Source organism: Notolabrus celidotus, chromosome 5, assembly GCF_009762535.1.
Source record: "Notolabrus celidotus isolate fNotCel1 chromosome 5, fNotCel1.pri, whole genome shotgun sequence".
Lineage (NCBI taxonomy): Eukaryota > Metazoa > Chordata > Actinopteri > Labriformes > Labridae > Notolabrus > Notolabrus celidotus.
In genome coordinates, this window is record NC_048276.1 from 19,761,618 (window position 1) to 19,773,646 (window position 12,029).

At 39.8% G+C, this 12,029-nt stretch overlaps 1 protein-coding gene across 1 annotated transcript; it reads left to right on the forward strand.

Moving 5' to 3' along the window:
- Positions 1–1,156: 1,156 nt before the first annotated feature.
- On the forward strand, positions 1,157–3,031 carry supt4h1 (SPT4 homolog, DSIF elongation factor subunit). The gene is made up of 5 exons (XM_034683675.1): positions 1,157–1,364; positions 1,864–1,970; positions 2,060–2,115; positions 2,566–2,619; positions 2,761–3,031. The coding sequence occupies exons 1-5, from the start codon at positions 1,296–1,298 to the stop codon at positions 2,826–2,828; spliced, it is 354 nt and encodes a 117-aa protein (XP_034539566.1). The 5' UTR covers positions 1,157–1,295; the 3' UTR covers positions 2,829–3,031.
- The last annotated feature ends 8,998 nt before the right edge of the window (positions 3,032–12,029 follow it).

A 12,029-nucleotide genomic window follows, 5' to 3' on the forward strand; every position in this document is an offset into this window, starting at 1 on the left:
GTAATACTTAAAATTTCCCCATTGTGGGACGAATAAAGGAATATCTTATCTCATTTGAAGCCATGAATGATAACACAAAATAATGACATTATGGGAGCAATTTTTTGTTTATTAAATACTATATTATATTTTCAAGTTATGCAAGGTTTTTCGTGTTTCAGCTTTGCAACTGGCAGTAGGCTACATTTCAAGAGAAATGCCATAAAGCTGGTCAGATTAGATTTACTTTTTTTATACTTCACAGTATTCTCTCTTATCATGTCGTGTCAACATTCATTTCTATACAATTTGCACATTCGAGTTGATACTTCTCTGTTGCTGCTGGAACAAAACGTATTCTCTCTAGTTCATATCATGTACCATATGCCTACACGCTAAGACAAGGGTCACCAAAAGGTAGGGTCAGTCAGGAATTTCTGGTCCATTTGGAAACTTATATTTTTTGTGTATAATTCATTACAATAAGTGGATCAAACTCTACTTTTTTAGAGCCAAAATCATTGCAGAGTTATCGTGAGTTAAGTCAAGGGAATATCATCTAGAAATTTAATCAACTTCAGAGAGCCAGGGTTTAAAACTTCTCAAATGTACTTGGATAATGAACTATTGGTGTACTTTTTTTGTGGATAGCTGGGAGGTATAGTCTCATTATGGCTAAAAACTAAATTCATCAAGCTTACCCTAATCTATGAAATGTAAACTTATTCCAGTCCTTTAAATTGTTTAAATCTAAATTTGCAAAAATCTTACTGCAACACTTTAAAACAGCTTCACTCCTAAAATGTCTTAGAATAACATCCACTTGTTTCTGTTGTCGTTCATATATCTTAATATTATAGACCTTCTATAGCATACCATATTGTGCTTGTGTGATGATTAGTGTGATATGTCTGTTTATTATACTTCAAATAAATCTCATTAAAGTACTGAATGTTTGCCTTACAGTTTGTACATTTGTATTTTCTTCAATTATAGAGTATTTGGGGGAAACAACCTTGGAACGTTGTAATAAAAAAACACAGTTTATTTTATACGTTGGTCAGATTATAGTGTAATGTATGTAGAGTTCGTGCAAATACAGAGCATTTAAAATTCCAGGTTATTAAGACGTTTATTTAATATGAACATAGATAAAATGATTTCCATACAGGCGCTCAAAGAGGACGCCTCTGAACTGGACCTTAGTGGGGTCCTCTGGCCGTGACGTAATTCCCTGGCGCCCTGGAAATCATCACAACACTAATCCGTTTGATATTTCTGTATTATTGACGTAGTTTCTGAAAGAGCTTATCGAAATGGCTTTGGAAACGGTCCCCAAAGACCTTCGCCATCTGCGAGCGTGTCTTCTTTGTTCTTTAGTGAAGGTAAGCCTTGAATTTAAGAAAAACAAAAGCTAAGGCTAGCTACTCTGCTAACGAGTCGACACGTTAAGTAGTGTTGTTTGTTTCTTACATGTGTTTCGCACATAACCTTACATTTAAACTACTGCTTTTAAAATTACCAGCCTTTTCCTTGTCTGAAAACCATAAAAAACAGACTCAGGTCTTTCTAGAATCGTTCATAGTGATGTACTTGGTTTTGATCATCTAAAAAGTTGTTGTGCTGCTCTGATGCATTCTTATGACAAAATCACACAAACCTACAGCCCTTCATTTAAAAGCCATTTAATCAGTCTAGCATGGTGAGGACTAAGATAAGTATTTATTGTACTCCTGGATAAGATAGTCAAGGATCCACCTTGTATGTGTGCATTAGAAGAAGTTAGTTTAACACTTGAAAGCTGTTCATCCAGTGTCCTTTCTCTTGTGTCGTGCTTAATTCATGTGATCTCCTACCAACCTGCAGTGTCTTTGTGTTTTTCAGACTATTGACCAGTTTGAATATGATGGCTGTGACAACTGTGAGTCTTACCTTCAGATGAAGGGAAACAGAGAGATGGTTTACGAGTGCACAAGTTCCTCATTTGATGGGTAAGTGTTGAGTAAACCAGCCTTTCATATCTAGTTTAATATGGATCAAACCCATGCTTACCTGTATGTACTTATATGTTTATCTACAGTGTGGTGGCCATGATGAGTCCTGAAGACAGCTGGGTAGCTAAATGGCAGAGGATAGGTAAGGATATATATAACGTTCACTGTCTTTTTAGATCATGTTGGGTTTCTACAAAACTCTTGTTAGTTTCCGGCTCTGTAGATGATGTATGCACCATTTTTTCTACTGGCAAGTCTCTAGCTTCATTCGTAAAAAAATAAATGTGCAGCTGATATATTATTTAGGTAACGTGAGTGTTAAAACCAAGCCGCACAGAATATCTGCATCCCTCAAATAAAATGACCTTAAAGAAAGTCAGGGGAAAATTCAGTTAGTGCTTATCACTCTATATCATGTCAGTAAAACAATATTCATTTAACACAGAGTTGATATAAGGAGGAGTATATTTGTGAAGCTTTAAAATTAGTATTCCCTAAACAACATTAAGATGCACTTTAACCAACTCCATGTTCAAAGTGTTGTTTGAAATATTTTATTTTATTTTGTCTTTTCTTTCACTCTTTCCTGCAGGGAACTTTAAACCAGGTGTATATGCAGTCTCAGTGACAGGCAGACTACCTCCAGGTACACTTTTTCTCACTATACTGCCTCTTCATGTATTGAATCACATATGCTTCAGAAAGTGTTTGTTTTGCTCCATCTTCAGAATGTATTCCCGAACAAGTGAATAATGTGGTCCTGTTTTCTTTTTCTCCTCTTCTGAAGGTGTGGTGAGAGAGCTGAAGAGTAGAGGAGTGATCTATAAGTCCAGAGATACAGCAGTGAAGTCATGAACCTGACTGCCGCCATACTGCCAACTGAGGGACAACATTTGAGTATGTCTGTGATGTCTTATGGATGTGATTTCAGCTGTTTAAATCTTGCTGTTTTTTTGTTATTATGATCATTGGTATGGGAGAGAGTGGATGTTTTTCATTTCTTATGTTTCTTTAAATGATTGAGGAAAATTAAAGTTATGTTTTTTGTAAGAAAGGTGTCTAACTCTCCTGTCAGTTTCTTTATCGCGTACTGTAGCATGGTAAACGGCAGGTCTCCATCAGAGGGTCCAAATAATCACTTCAGATTAGTCTCAAAGCAATCTGTTGTTTTTAGGTACATTTTAAAGCAGGAAAAAGATGACACACAGGGAAGTTCCCAGAAAAAGTGTCACTAGAGACAGCCCTGACTTGTTTAAAAATGTGTATTATTTGATCTCTTGTAAGCATAGTTCTGGGAATGGCAATTTAATTTGATCACTTGTCCTGGCTTGAAGCATCTCAGTGATTGGATGGACTGATGTGAACATTACCCATAGGATGAACGGGATCAGTTGTGTTTTATAATAATAATACATTTTATTTATAAAAAGCGCTTTAAAAGTTTCTCTAAGACACTTTACGAGAAAATAAATTATACAATAGAAAAGCAAAGGAAAAAAATGCAAAAATGAAATGGAAAGCAACAAAACAAACAAAATCAATCAATTATGGGTTAAAAACCTTTGTAAATAGGTGGGTTTTGAGTCCGGATTTGAATTTGGTGAATGAGGGAGAGAATCTGAGGTGTTGGGGGAGAGAGTTCCAGAGGGTGGGGGCAGCGACAGAGAAGGCCCTGTCCCCCAAGGTTCGGTGCTTGGGTTTGGTGAGAGGGGTGAGGAGGTTGGCATTGGAAGAACGGAGGCTGTGGTGGGGGGGGTTGTATGGTTGCAGAAGGTCGATGAGGTAGGAGGGAGCTAGGTTATAGAGGGCTTTGTAGGTGATGAGGAGGATCTTGTACTGTATTCGGGAGGTGATGGGAAGCTAATGAAGGTTCTGGAGGACTGGGGTGATGTGGTCTCTGGAGCGGGAGTGAGGAGGCGTGCAGCTGAGTTTTGAATGTATTGTAATTTGTTGAGGAGGGTGTTGGGTGAATCGTAGAGGATGCTATTGCAATAGTCGAGGTAGTTGAAGACTGATATCTTCATCTAGAACATGTTAAAATAAACAACCAAAAATATCAGCCGTCATACTCCTCTCAAAGCAAACAGTGCATGTTCAAAAAGGAGCAGGGGAAGTTTGCATTAATTGTAACCATACCTGTTATTAAGTAATGCCATCAAATGATGCCTGCTACTCAAAGGTACAGTGGGGCAAAAAAGTACTTAGTCAGCCACTGATTTTGCAAGTTCTCCTACTTAGAAAGATGAAAGAGGTCTGTAATTTTCATCAGAGGTACACTGCAACTATGAGAGACAAAATGAGGGAAAAAATCCAGGAAATCACATTGTAGGATTTTTAAAGAATTTATTTGTAAATTATGGTGGAAAATAAGTTTTTGGTCACCCACAAACAAGCAAGATTTCTGGCTCTCACAGACCTGTAACTTCTTTAAGAAGCTCTTCTGTCCTCCACTCGTTACCTGTATTAATGGCAGATGTTTGAACTGGTTATCTGTATAAAAGACACCTGTCCACAGCCTCAAACAGTCAGACTCCAACCTCAACCATGGCCAAGACCAAAGAGCTGTCGAAGGACACCAGGAAGAAAATTGTGGACCTGCATCAGACTGGGAAGAGTGAATCTACAATAGGCAAGCAGGTTGGTGTGAATAAATCAACTTTGGGAGCAATTGTAAGAAAATGGAAGACATACAAGACCATTGATAATCTCCCTCGATCTGGGGCCCCACGCAAGATCTCATCCCGTGGGGTCAAAATGATCATGAGAACGGTGAGCAAAAATCCCAGAACTACACAGAGGGACCTGATGAATGACCTGTAGAGAGCTGGGACCAAATTAACAAAGGCTACCATCAGTAACACACTATGCCGAGAGGGACTCAAATCCTGCAGCTCCAGGTGTGCCCCCCCTGCTTAAGCCAGTACATGTCCAGGCCCATCTGAAGTTTGCCAGAGAGCATATGGATGATCCAGAAGAGGATTGGGAGAATATCATGTGGTCAGATGAAACCAAAATAGAACTTTTTGGTAAAAACTCAACTCGTCATGTTTGGAGGAAGAAGAATGCTGAGTTGCATCCCAAGAACACCATACCTACTGTGAAGCATGGGGGTGGAAACCTCATGCTTTTGGGCTGTTTTTCTACAAAGGAGACAGGACGACTGATCCGTGTTAAGGGAAGAATGAACGGGGCCATGTATCGTGAGATTTTAAGCCAAAACCTCCTTCCATCAGTGAGAGCATAGAAGATGGAACGTGGCCTGGTCTTCCAACATGCCAATGATCCCAAACACACCGCTCAGGCAACGAAGGAGTGGCTCCGTAAAAAGCATTTCAAGGTCCTGGAGTGGCCTAGCCAGTCTTCAGACCTCAACCCCATAGAAAATTTGTGGAGGGAGTTGAAAGTCTGTGTTGCCCAGCGACAGCCCCAAAACATCACTGCTCTAGAGGAGATCTGCATGGAGGAATGGGCCAAAATACCAGCTAGAGTGTGTGCAAACCTGGTGAAGACTTACAGGAAACGTTTGACCTCTGCCATTGCCAACAAAGGTTATGTTACAAAGTATTGAGTTGAACTTTTGTTATTCACCAAATACTTATTTTCCACCATAATTTACAAATAAGTTCTTTAAAAATCCTACAATGTGATTTCCTGGATTTTTTTTTTCTCATTTTGTCTCTCATAGTTGAAGTGTACCTCTGATGAAAATTACAGACCTCTCTCATCTTTCTAAGTGGGAGAACTTGCAAAATCAGTGGCTGACTAAATACTTTTTTGCCCCACTGTATGTTAGCTTTTGGCTTTAAAAAAAAAACTATACTGAATCACTACACAGCTGGTGTATCTGTAGAGTGAGTGTGTTCCTGTTTGACAATACAGGATTATAATCTATCGACCTACATCATGATGTATCAATGCAGAATTATATTCACGTCCTCCACTCAGCAATGTCCTCGTGCTCACTGACCCAGATCAGGGAGAGATCTCTGAATTCTCTCACTACTAATCTGGTTTGAACCCTAGCTTCTCAAACCTCCCTGTACTGAACTACATAGCCCACAAGATGGTGCTTTATACTGAAAAGCAGAGGAACATGCAGTACCAAACACCGCCAGTAGGAGGAGACCATAGCCAAACTATCACTGAGGTTAATCTACTGACATGACTCTTAATGTTGTCTGTCAAAAACACTCTTTGCCAGTGAAATAAGAACATCATTTTACAGTTAAACAACTGAGATTATGGTTTATTGAGATGAAGCTGATTGATTTATCTCAGGAGTTTTAATGACAGAAATAAAATGAGGTCAAAACAGAATAAAATGGTCAAAGTTTCCATACTGTGGTGCTGGTTTAGCTCAGGGGTTAAAGTGCTTGTCCCATTTACAGGGGCTTTAGTCCTTTCCACAGCCATGGGAGTCATAGGTTATGAAAGATTGGACCAATTTCCCTGGGCCTCATAGAGGGACGGGCCTTTGATGAGCCTGAAATGGAAATACTCTTTTGGTTTGCATTGTCATTACTCAACACAAGTCTTAACTTTTCAAAAATTAGAAAATAATTTGAACAACTGATAGGCCTCGTGTTTGTCTTGGTTTATTGATAGAATACATACTAATAAGTGACAGGTTCTTGTTCATCCAAATCCATTTGAAAAATCATCTTATATTTGGGGTTTGGCGATAAAATGCCAATATTCGTTACAACAGTTGACAGCGTTGACCATCTGCAGAGTGAGTGTATACCGTTCATGACTGAAGCCAAACGTCACTCACAACCACTACCAAGGGGAGGAAAGATGAAGAGACACAGTGATCAGAAAAAAGTAGAACAAGCTACCTAAAAATTCAAGCATCAAGAGTTATAATACCTGCAGAAGAAATTGGTTATGAAAGCAGCAGAGACAGAAAACAACTGTCAGCTAATTAAAAACTGTGTCAACAAGTGAAGTTACCGAAAGTGGTGAGCACAAAAAGATTGTCTAAAAATGTGTTTGAGTACGTGGCTGAAAAATAGATCAAAGTTGTGCCCATTAGCAAGCCCATCATCCATTTTAATTCTTATGGCATTAAAATACTGACACCAGACATTTTTCATTTACACATGTGACCTTATTTAATTCCATTTAAATGACAATTTAATTTTAAGAAGCATTGAAAACATTCTTTTGTTTAAAACGTGTTAAAATGAACCACCTACAAAATGTTGTTCTTCAAAAAGTATTTTTAAAAGACAGTCATGGAAAAAAAGGGGGATTGTCTTATATTCAATGTTGTTTTATATTTAAGCCAATACAATAGATTATGGCAGATGTTGTTGAGGAAATATTATGCTTTCTCTTTTCTGATTATTCATCCAAAGTTATTAGACCCTAACACAAAGTTAGAGTTATTCAGAGATGTCTTCAGTGGGGTTGTTATAACTGTGTGGGGTTGAATTTGCTGTTTGGGTAGGTCCCAATTTGATGTCTCATCCCAGGGCCCAGTTACGAGCGATGCCCCTGACCGAAGTGATTGTTAGTTAAACTCAATCCATCCATCCATCTTCCTTCATTTATCTAATGGGTCGTGGGGGCAGCAGTCTCAGCAGGGAAGCCCAGACACTCCTCTCCCCGGCCACTTCTACCAGCTCTTCTGGGAGGATACTGAGGCGTTCCCAGGCCAGCTGAGAGATATAATCTTGCCAGCGTGTCCTGGGTCTTCCCAGACGGACATGCCCGAAACTCCTCCCCAGGGAGACGTCCGGGAGGCATCCTGACCAGATGCCCCGAACCACCTTATCTGGCTCCTCTCGGTCCGTAGGAGCATCAGCTCTACTTTGAGCCTCTCCCGGATGTCTGAGCTCCTGACCCTATCTATAAGGCTAAACCCAGACACCCTGAGGAGAAAGCTCATTTTTTGGCCGCTTGTATTTGCAATCTTGTTCTTTCGGTCACTACCCACAGCTCGTGAACCATAGGTGAGGATTGGAACATAGATTGACTGGTAAATTGAGAGCTTTGCCTTCTGGCTCAGCTCTTCACCACAACAGACCGGTACAGCATCCGCATCACTGCAGATGCTGCCCTGATCTGTCTGTCAATCTTGCGCTCCCTGTTCCCCTCACTCGTGAACAAGACCCCGAGATACTTAACCTTCTCCGCCTCGGGCAAAGACTCTCTTCCGACCTAGTTAAACTCACAGTTTCAAATAACAGTATCCAGACTATGATCATGAGGAAAATCCTCCGTTCTCAGGTTCAGATTCAGCTTCTTTATAGCCCCACATGAGGAAATCTGTGTTGCAGTGGGAGCCCACAGAATGACACCATACTGCAACCAACAATTAACTCAGGAAATCAACCCTCATACAGAAATAGACATGTCTACATTTCAACAGAGTGGTAATGTGTAAAAGTGCAATGAGTAGGTGTGTGAATGCACAAAAAGAGGGGTAAGTAAAGCAGCCTGAATTCTTGCCATAAAGCATTTGATCTGCACTTTATGTGATTGGCATTAAAAGTCTTCCACATTGTTGCTCTGAAATAACAACCTGCAAAAGCTCAAACTCACTCCAAAGTGGATGATGCTGGCGATCCAGTCCAGCATAAGCCCACCCGAGGACCTGCCTGACACCTCCCTGAGATATCACTGGCTGTTTTGGTAAGAAGCCTCAGTCTATTCAGTAACATTTGTCACTCTAGCAGACGATCCCAGACAGTCTTACATTGTGTCATGAGGGGGGAAGAAGAGTAGCATATCACCCAAACTAATAAAACCTGTCTTATTCGTAATGTAATAAACACTGAAGTAACATCTATGTTAAATCATCTTAATGTATCAGGGGGCACTTCATGCATCTCATCTTAAATCAGGATAACAGCCACAAAATGAAAGATAGTCGTTTCTTCAACTAGGTCATTTCCTGGACGACAGCTCTAGAGAGATGTAAGCCGTTAAACTCTGTAGTTTTGGTGCTTTCATGAGGTGTCTCATACTGCAGGATGTATGTGAGTGGTACATGTAGTTTCGTCACTGTCACATACAGGTCTTTGTCGGTCAAAGAGAACAGGTTTCGTCTGCTTCAGGTTAAAACAGGAGTCAGTTGGCGGGGTGGTGGTGGGGGACTCTGTTCACTCAAATGGAAACATTCATGAAGCAGTTTGTATTTTACATACTTATCAAAGGTTGGTCTGAAACAGTAAAATGAGGGGAACATGTGCAAGGGAATAAATACTACATACATAAAGAAATACATACCCTCTTGTACCCCTTGTGACTTGCAGTTGCAAAGTTTCACATAAGCTGCGAATGAAACAGACTGAAATTGAAATTGGCGCCTTTTTGTTAGCTACAGGAAGAAGCCTTTTTTATCAAAGTTTCTAAAATACTCACCATGTACAGGACAACTTACACAAAGAGATTAGAGGTACCTTTTTCTCCACAGAGAGCCCAAAAAATGGCATAAACCCAAAGTCCCCAACAGGAGCTTTAAGATATAGAAATACTGACTTATTTAGCACTATTATTTTTAATTTTTTATTTGTCTGTCTTGCAATTTTGTGTTTGTTGCTTTTTGCCCTCACTATTGTTGGGGTTGTTTTGGTCATTGGTCATCACCTCCCTGAATAAGCCTGTTATTTTTTATTTATTGATCATGTAAAGCACTTTCACAGCAAAAAAAAAAGGTTTTCTTAAATTAATAAATACAACTGTAAATATATAAATAATTCAAACAGTTCTTTTTGTTTACAGATCACAGATATGCATTTATTACCGACATGCTGATGCTGCAGCAGTTTTTTTTATGAACAGAGTCTAAAAAAAGCTCTGACTCTTTACAGAAAGTTCAGCATGCAGTAAGTGTGAATGTGATTAATTTAGTGTTTATTTCCTTCTCAGGTTATGACTTTCTTTTTCCCTTTTTGTCACTTTGTGTCTGCTTTTGAATCTTCAAAAGTGTTTGGAGCCCAAGGTATAAACCTTGGGCTCCAAACGCAGTTGGCAGCTCTTACATGCAGCCATATAAAGTTTTCTTTACTGATGTGAACATAATTTTTCTTCAGATAAAATAATCTCAGCTCAGTAAAAAGCAACATGTCTGGCATCCAGTCAGTTAATCCCCTGAGTCCTATTCTGAATTTGAGAAAAAGTTATAGACTCAGCTCTTTTGTAAATACCTCCCTTAATCATACTGATGCTAGCAATGTTGCTGATGACAGAGGCCTTGATGATGATGCTGATATTGAGTTTAACCCTCCTGGTATGTTAGTTTCTCTGGAACAGCAATAATGTTCCTGGGTCAATTTGACCCGGGCATATTCAATAATCATATTCAATAACCATTTACATCCAGATTTAGTCCATTGGTGTTCTTTAATTCTCACAGATCATGGTTCAATGAGGATAACTCACTATTTTTTTCATTTAAATTAATTGGAAAGCCCTAAATATAAATACAATACTTTTACATGACATAGATTTTAGTTTATTTTATTTTCCTTTTAATTTTTTTTTATGAAGTGATGTTAAAAAACTAACAAGACACCTCTTCTGTCACATGCTGCCCAGATTTTTATGCTGCATTTAGCTGGTTTGGAAGGCAAATCTAGCCTAAAATAGACTTTACAAAGGGTCAATTTGACCCGCAACATAACAGGAGGGTTAAACAGAATTTTAATAATGATGAGGATGTTGTTGCTGTTGCTATTGTTGATGACAACCTTCATAAATATATATTAACACCCTCAGTGTATTTCCTCGAGCACTGCCTGATAGCCACAAAGGAAGACAAAAAAAAACATTTCAAACAGAACCCTGTTAAATAATGATCTGGTTTGCAAGCAACAGTTCCTTTTTCATTTGCAGCAGTTTTGTGCCGATTTTATTCTCCCCTTGCTCAAACACTGGACTGAGGAACACACATTCTATATCAACGTTATTCAAATGCATTCAGTGTCAAATATGTCTCACACTTTCCATCACGAGGGGGACAGAGACTTTTTGAACTTGAGATCTGACTGTAGCAGTTGAAGACAGTTTATAATCAAATGAGAAATTAACCACAAGGGTCTGTGCGTCCTACTCCATGTGGGTTTGAAACTCAATGCACAAGTAGGCTCACACATTGGCGAGGCCAAAAGCATTTCTTTGTTCATGTCGATTTCTTCTTTTCTTTTTCTGTGAATAAACAAATGTGTAGTTTTTGGGTGCTTTGTTTCCCCTGTGATCTGAACCTCCTATCTCTTCTGTCTACATGCTGGTGAAGTCATTTCACGAGAGCCGGAGACTAAAAGCAAAACCGAGAACTCTGCTGGGTGCCGCAAGACTTCCACAACCACAGGCGCTGACAGGAAGGCCGTCAGCTCCGCCCAGACGCTCCTCTCTGCACTTCAAACGTCAAAGCAGCATCCGAGCAAAGAGAAGTGAAGCACGCCCTGCATTTTCACACACACACACACACACACACACACACACACACACACACACACACACACACACACACACACACACACACACACACACGTATGTCTGTCTGCAGGCCTCATTGGCGCTCACTGCTGCGTCTTTTGCCCTTATTTGGAAATGTCAAGTCTTGAATTTGAGGGGAAAGTTGAGAACAGGAAACAAGGTGTCGCCCAAAGGTTTATGTTGTTTGTCACTGAGTTCTGCTTAAAGGGGAGAGTACGAGTTTATTTAACTGTGTGTTAAAATGAGTGTCACAGGGGTACAAAGGGAAGTAAAAGGGGGTGGACTTAATCAATGGATGGCCACACATTCCCATGGCTGTGTGTGTGTGTGTGTGTGTGTGTGTGTGTGTGTGTGTGTGTGTGTGTGTGTGTGTGTGTGTGTGTGTGTGTGTGTCTGTGTGTGTGTGTGTGTGTGTGTGTGTGTGTGTGTGTGTTTCATAAGGCTGACACACTTCCTCTCTCTAATACACAAAGATGCAACTACAGAAGTGAGGGCAGCTAGAAGTAATGGAGGATTTCAATTCCTTCAACACATGATGACGTCTGATCTGCCTCACAATGGGTCTGTGTACAGAAGAGCGACAGAGCACACAGTCTTTCCCTCAGCTGA

Coding starts and splice junctions, on each gene's coding strand:
- supt4h1 (XM_034683675.1), top strand. CDS start 1,296: ATGGCTTTGGAAACGGTCCCCAAAGACCTTCGCCATCTGCGAGCGTGT. Junction 1,365..1,863: donor TTCTTTGTTCTTTAGTGAAG/GTAAGCCTTGAA, acceptor TGTGTTTTTCAG/ACTATTGACCAGTTTGAATA. Junction 2,620..2,760: donor GACAGGCAGACTACCTCCAG/GTACACTTTTTC, acceptor CCTCTTCTGAAG/GTGTGGTGAGAGAGCTGAAG.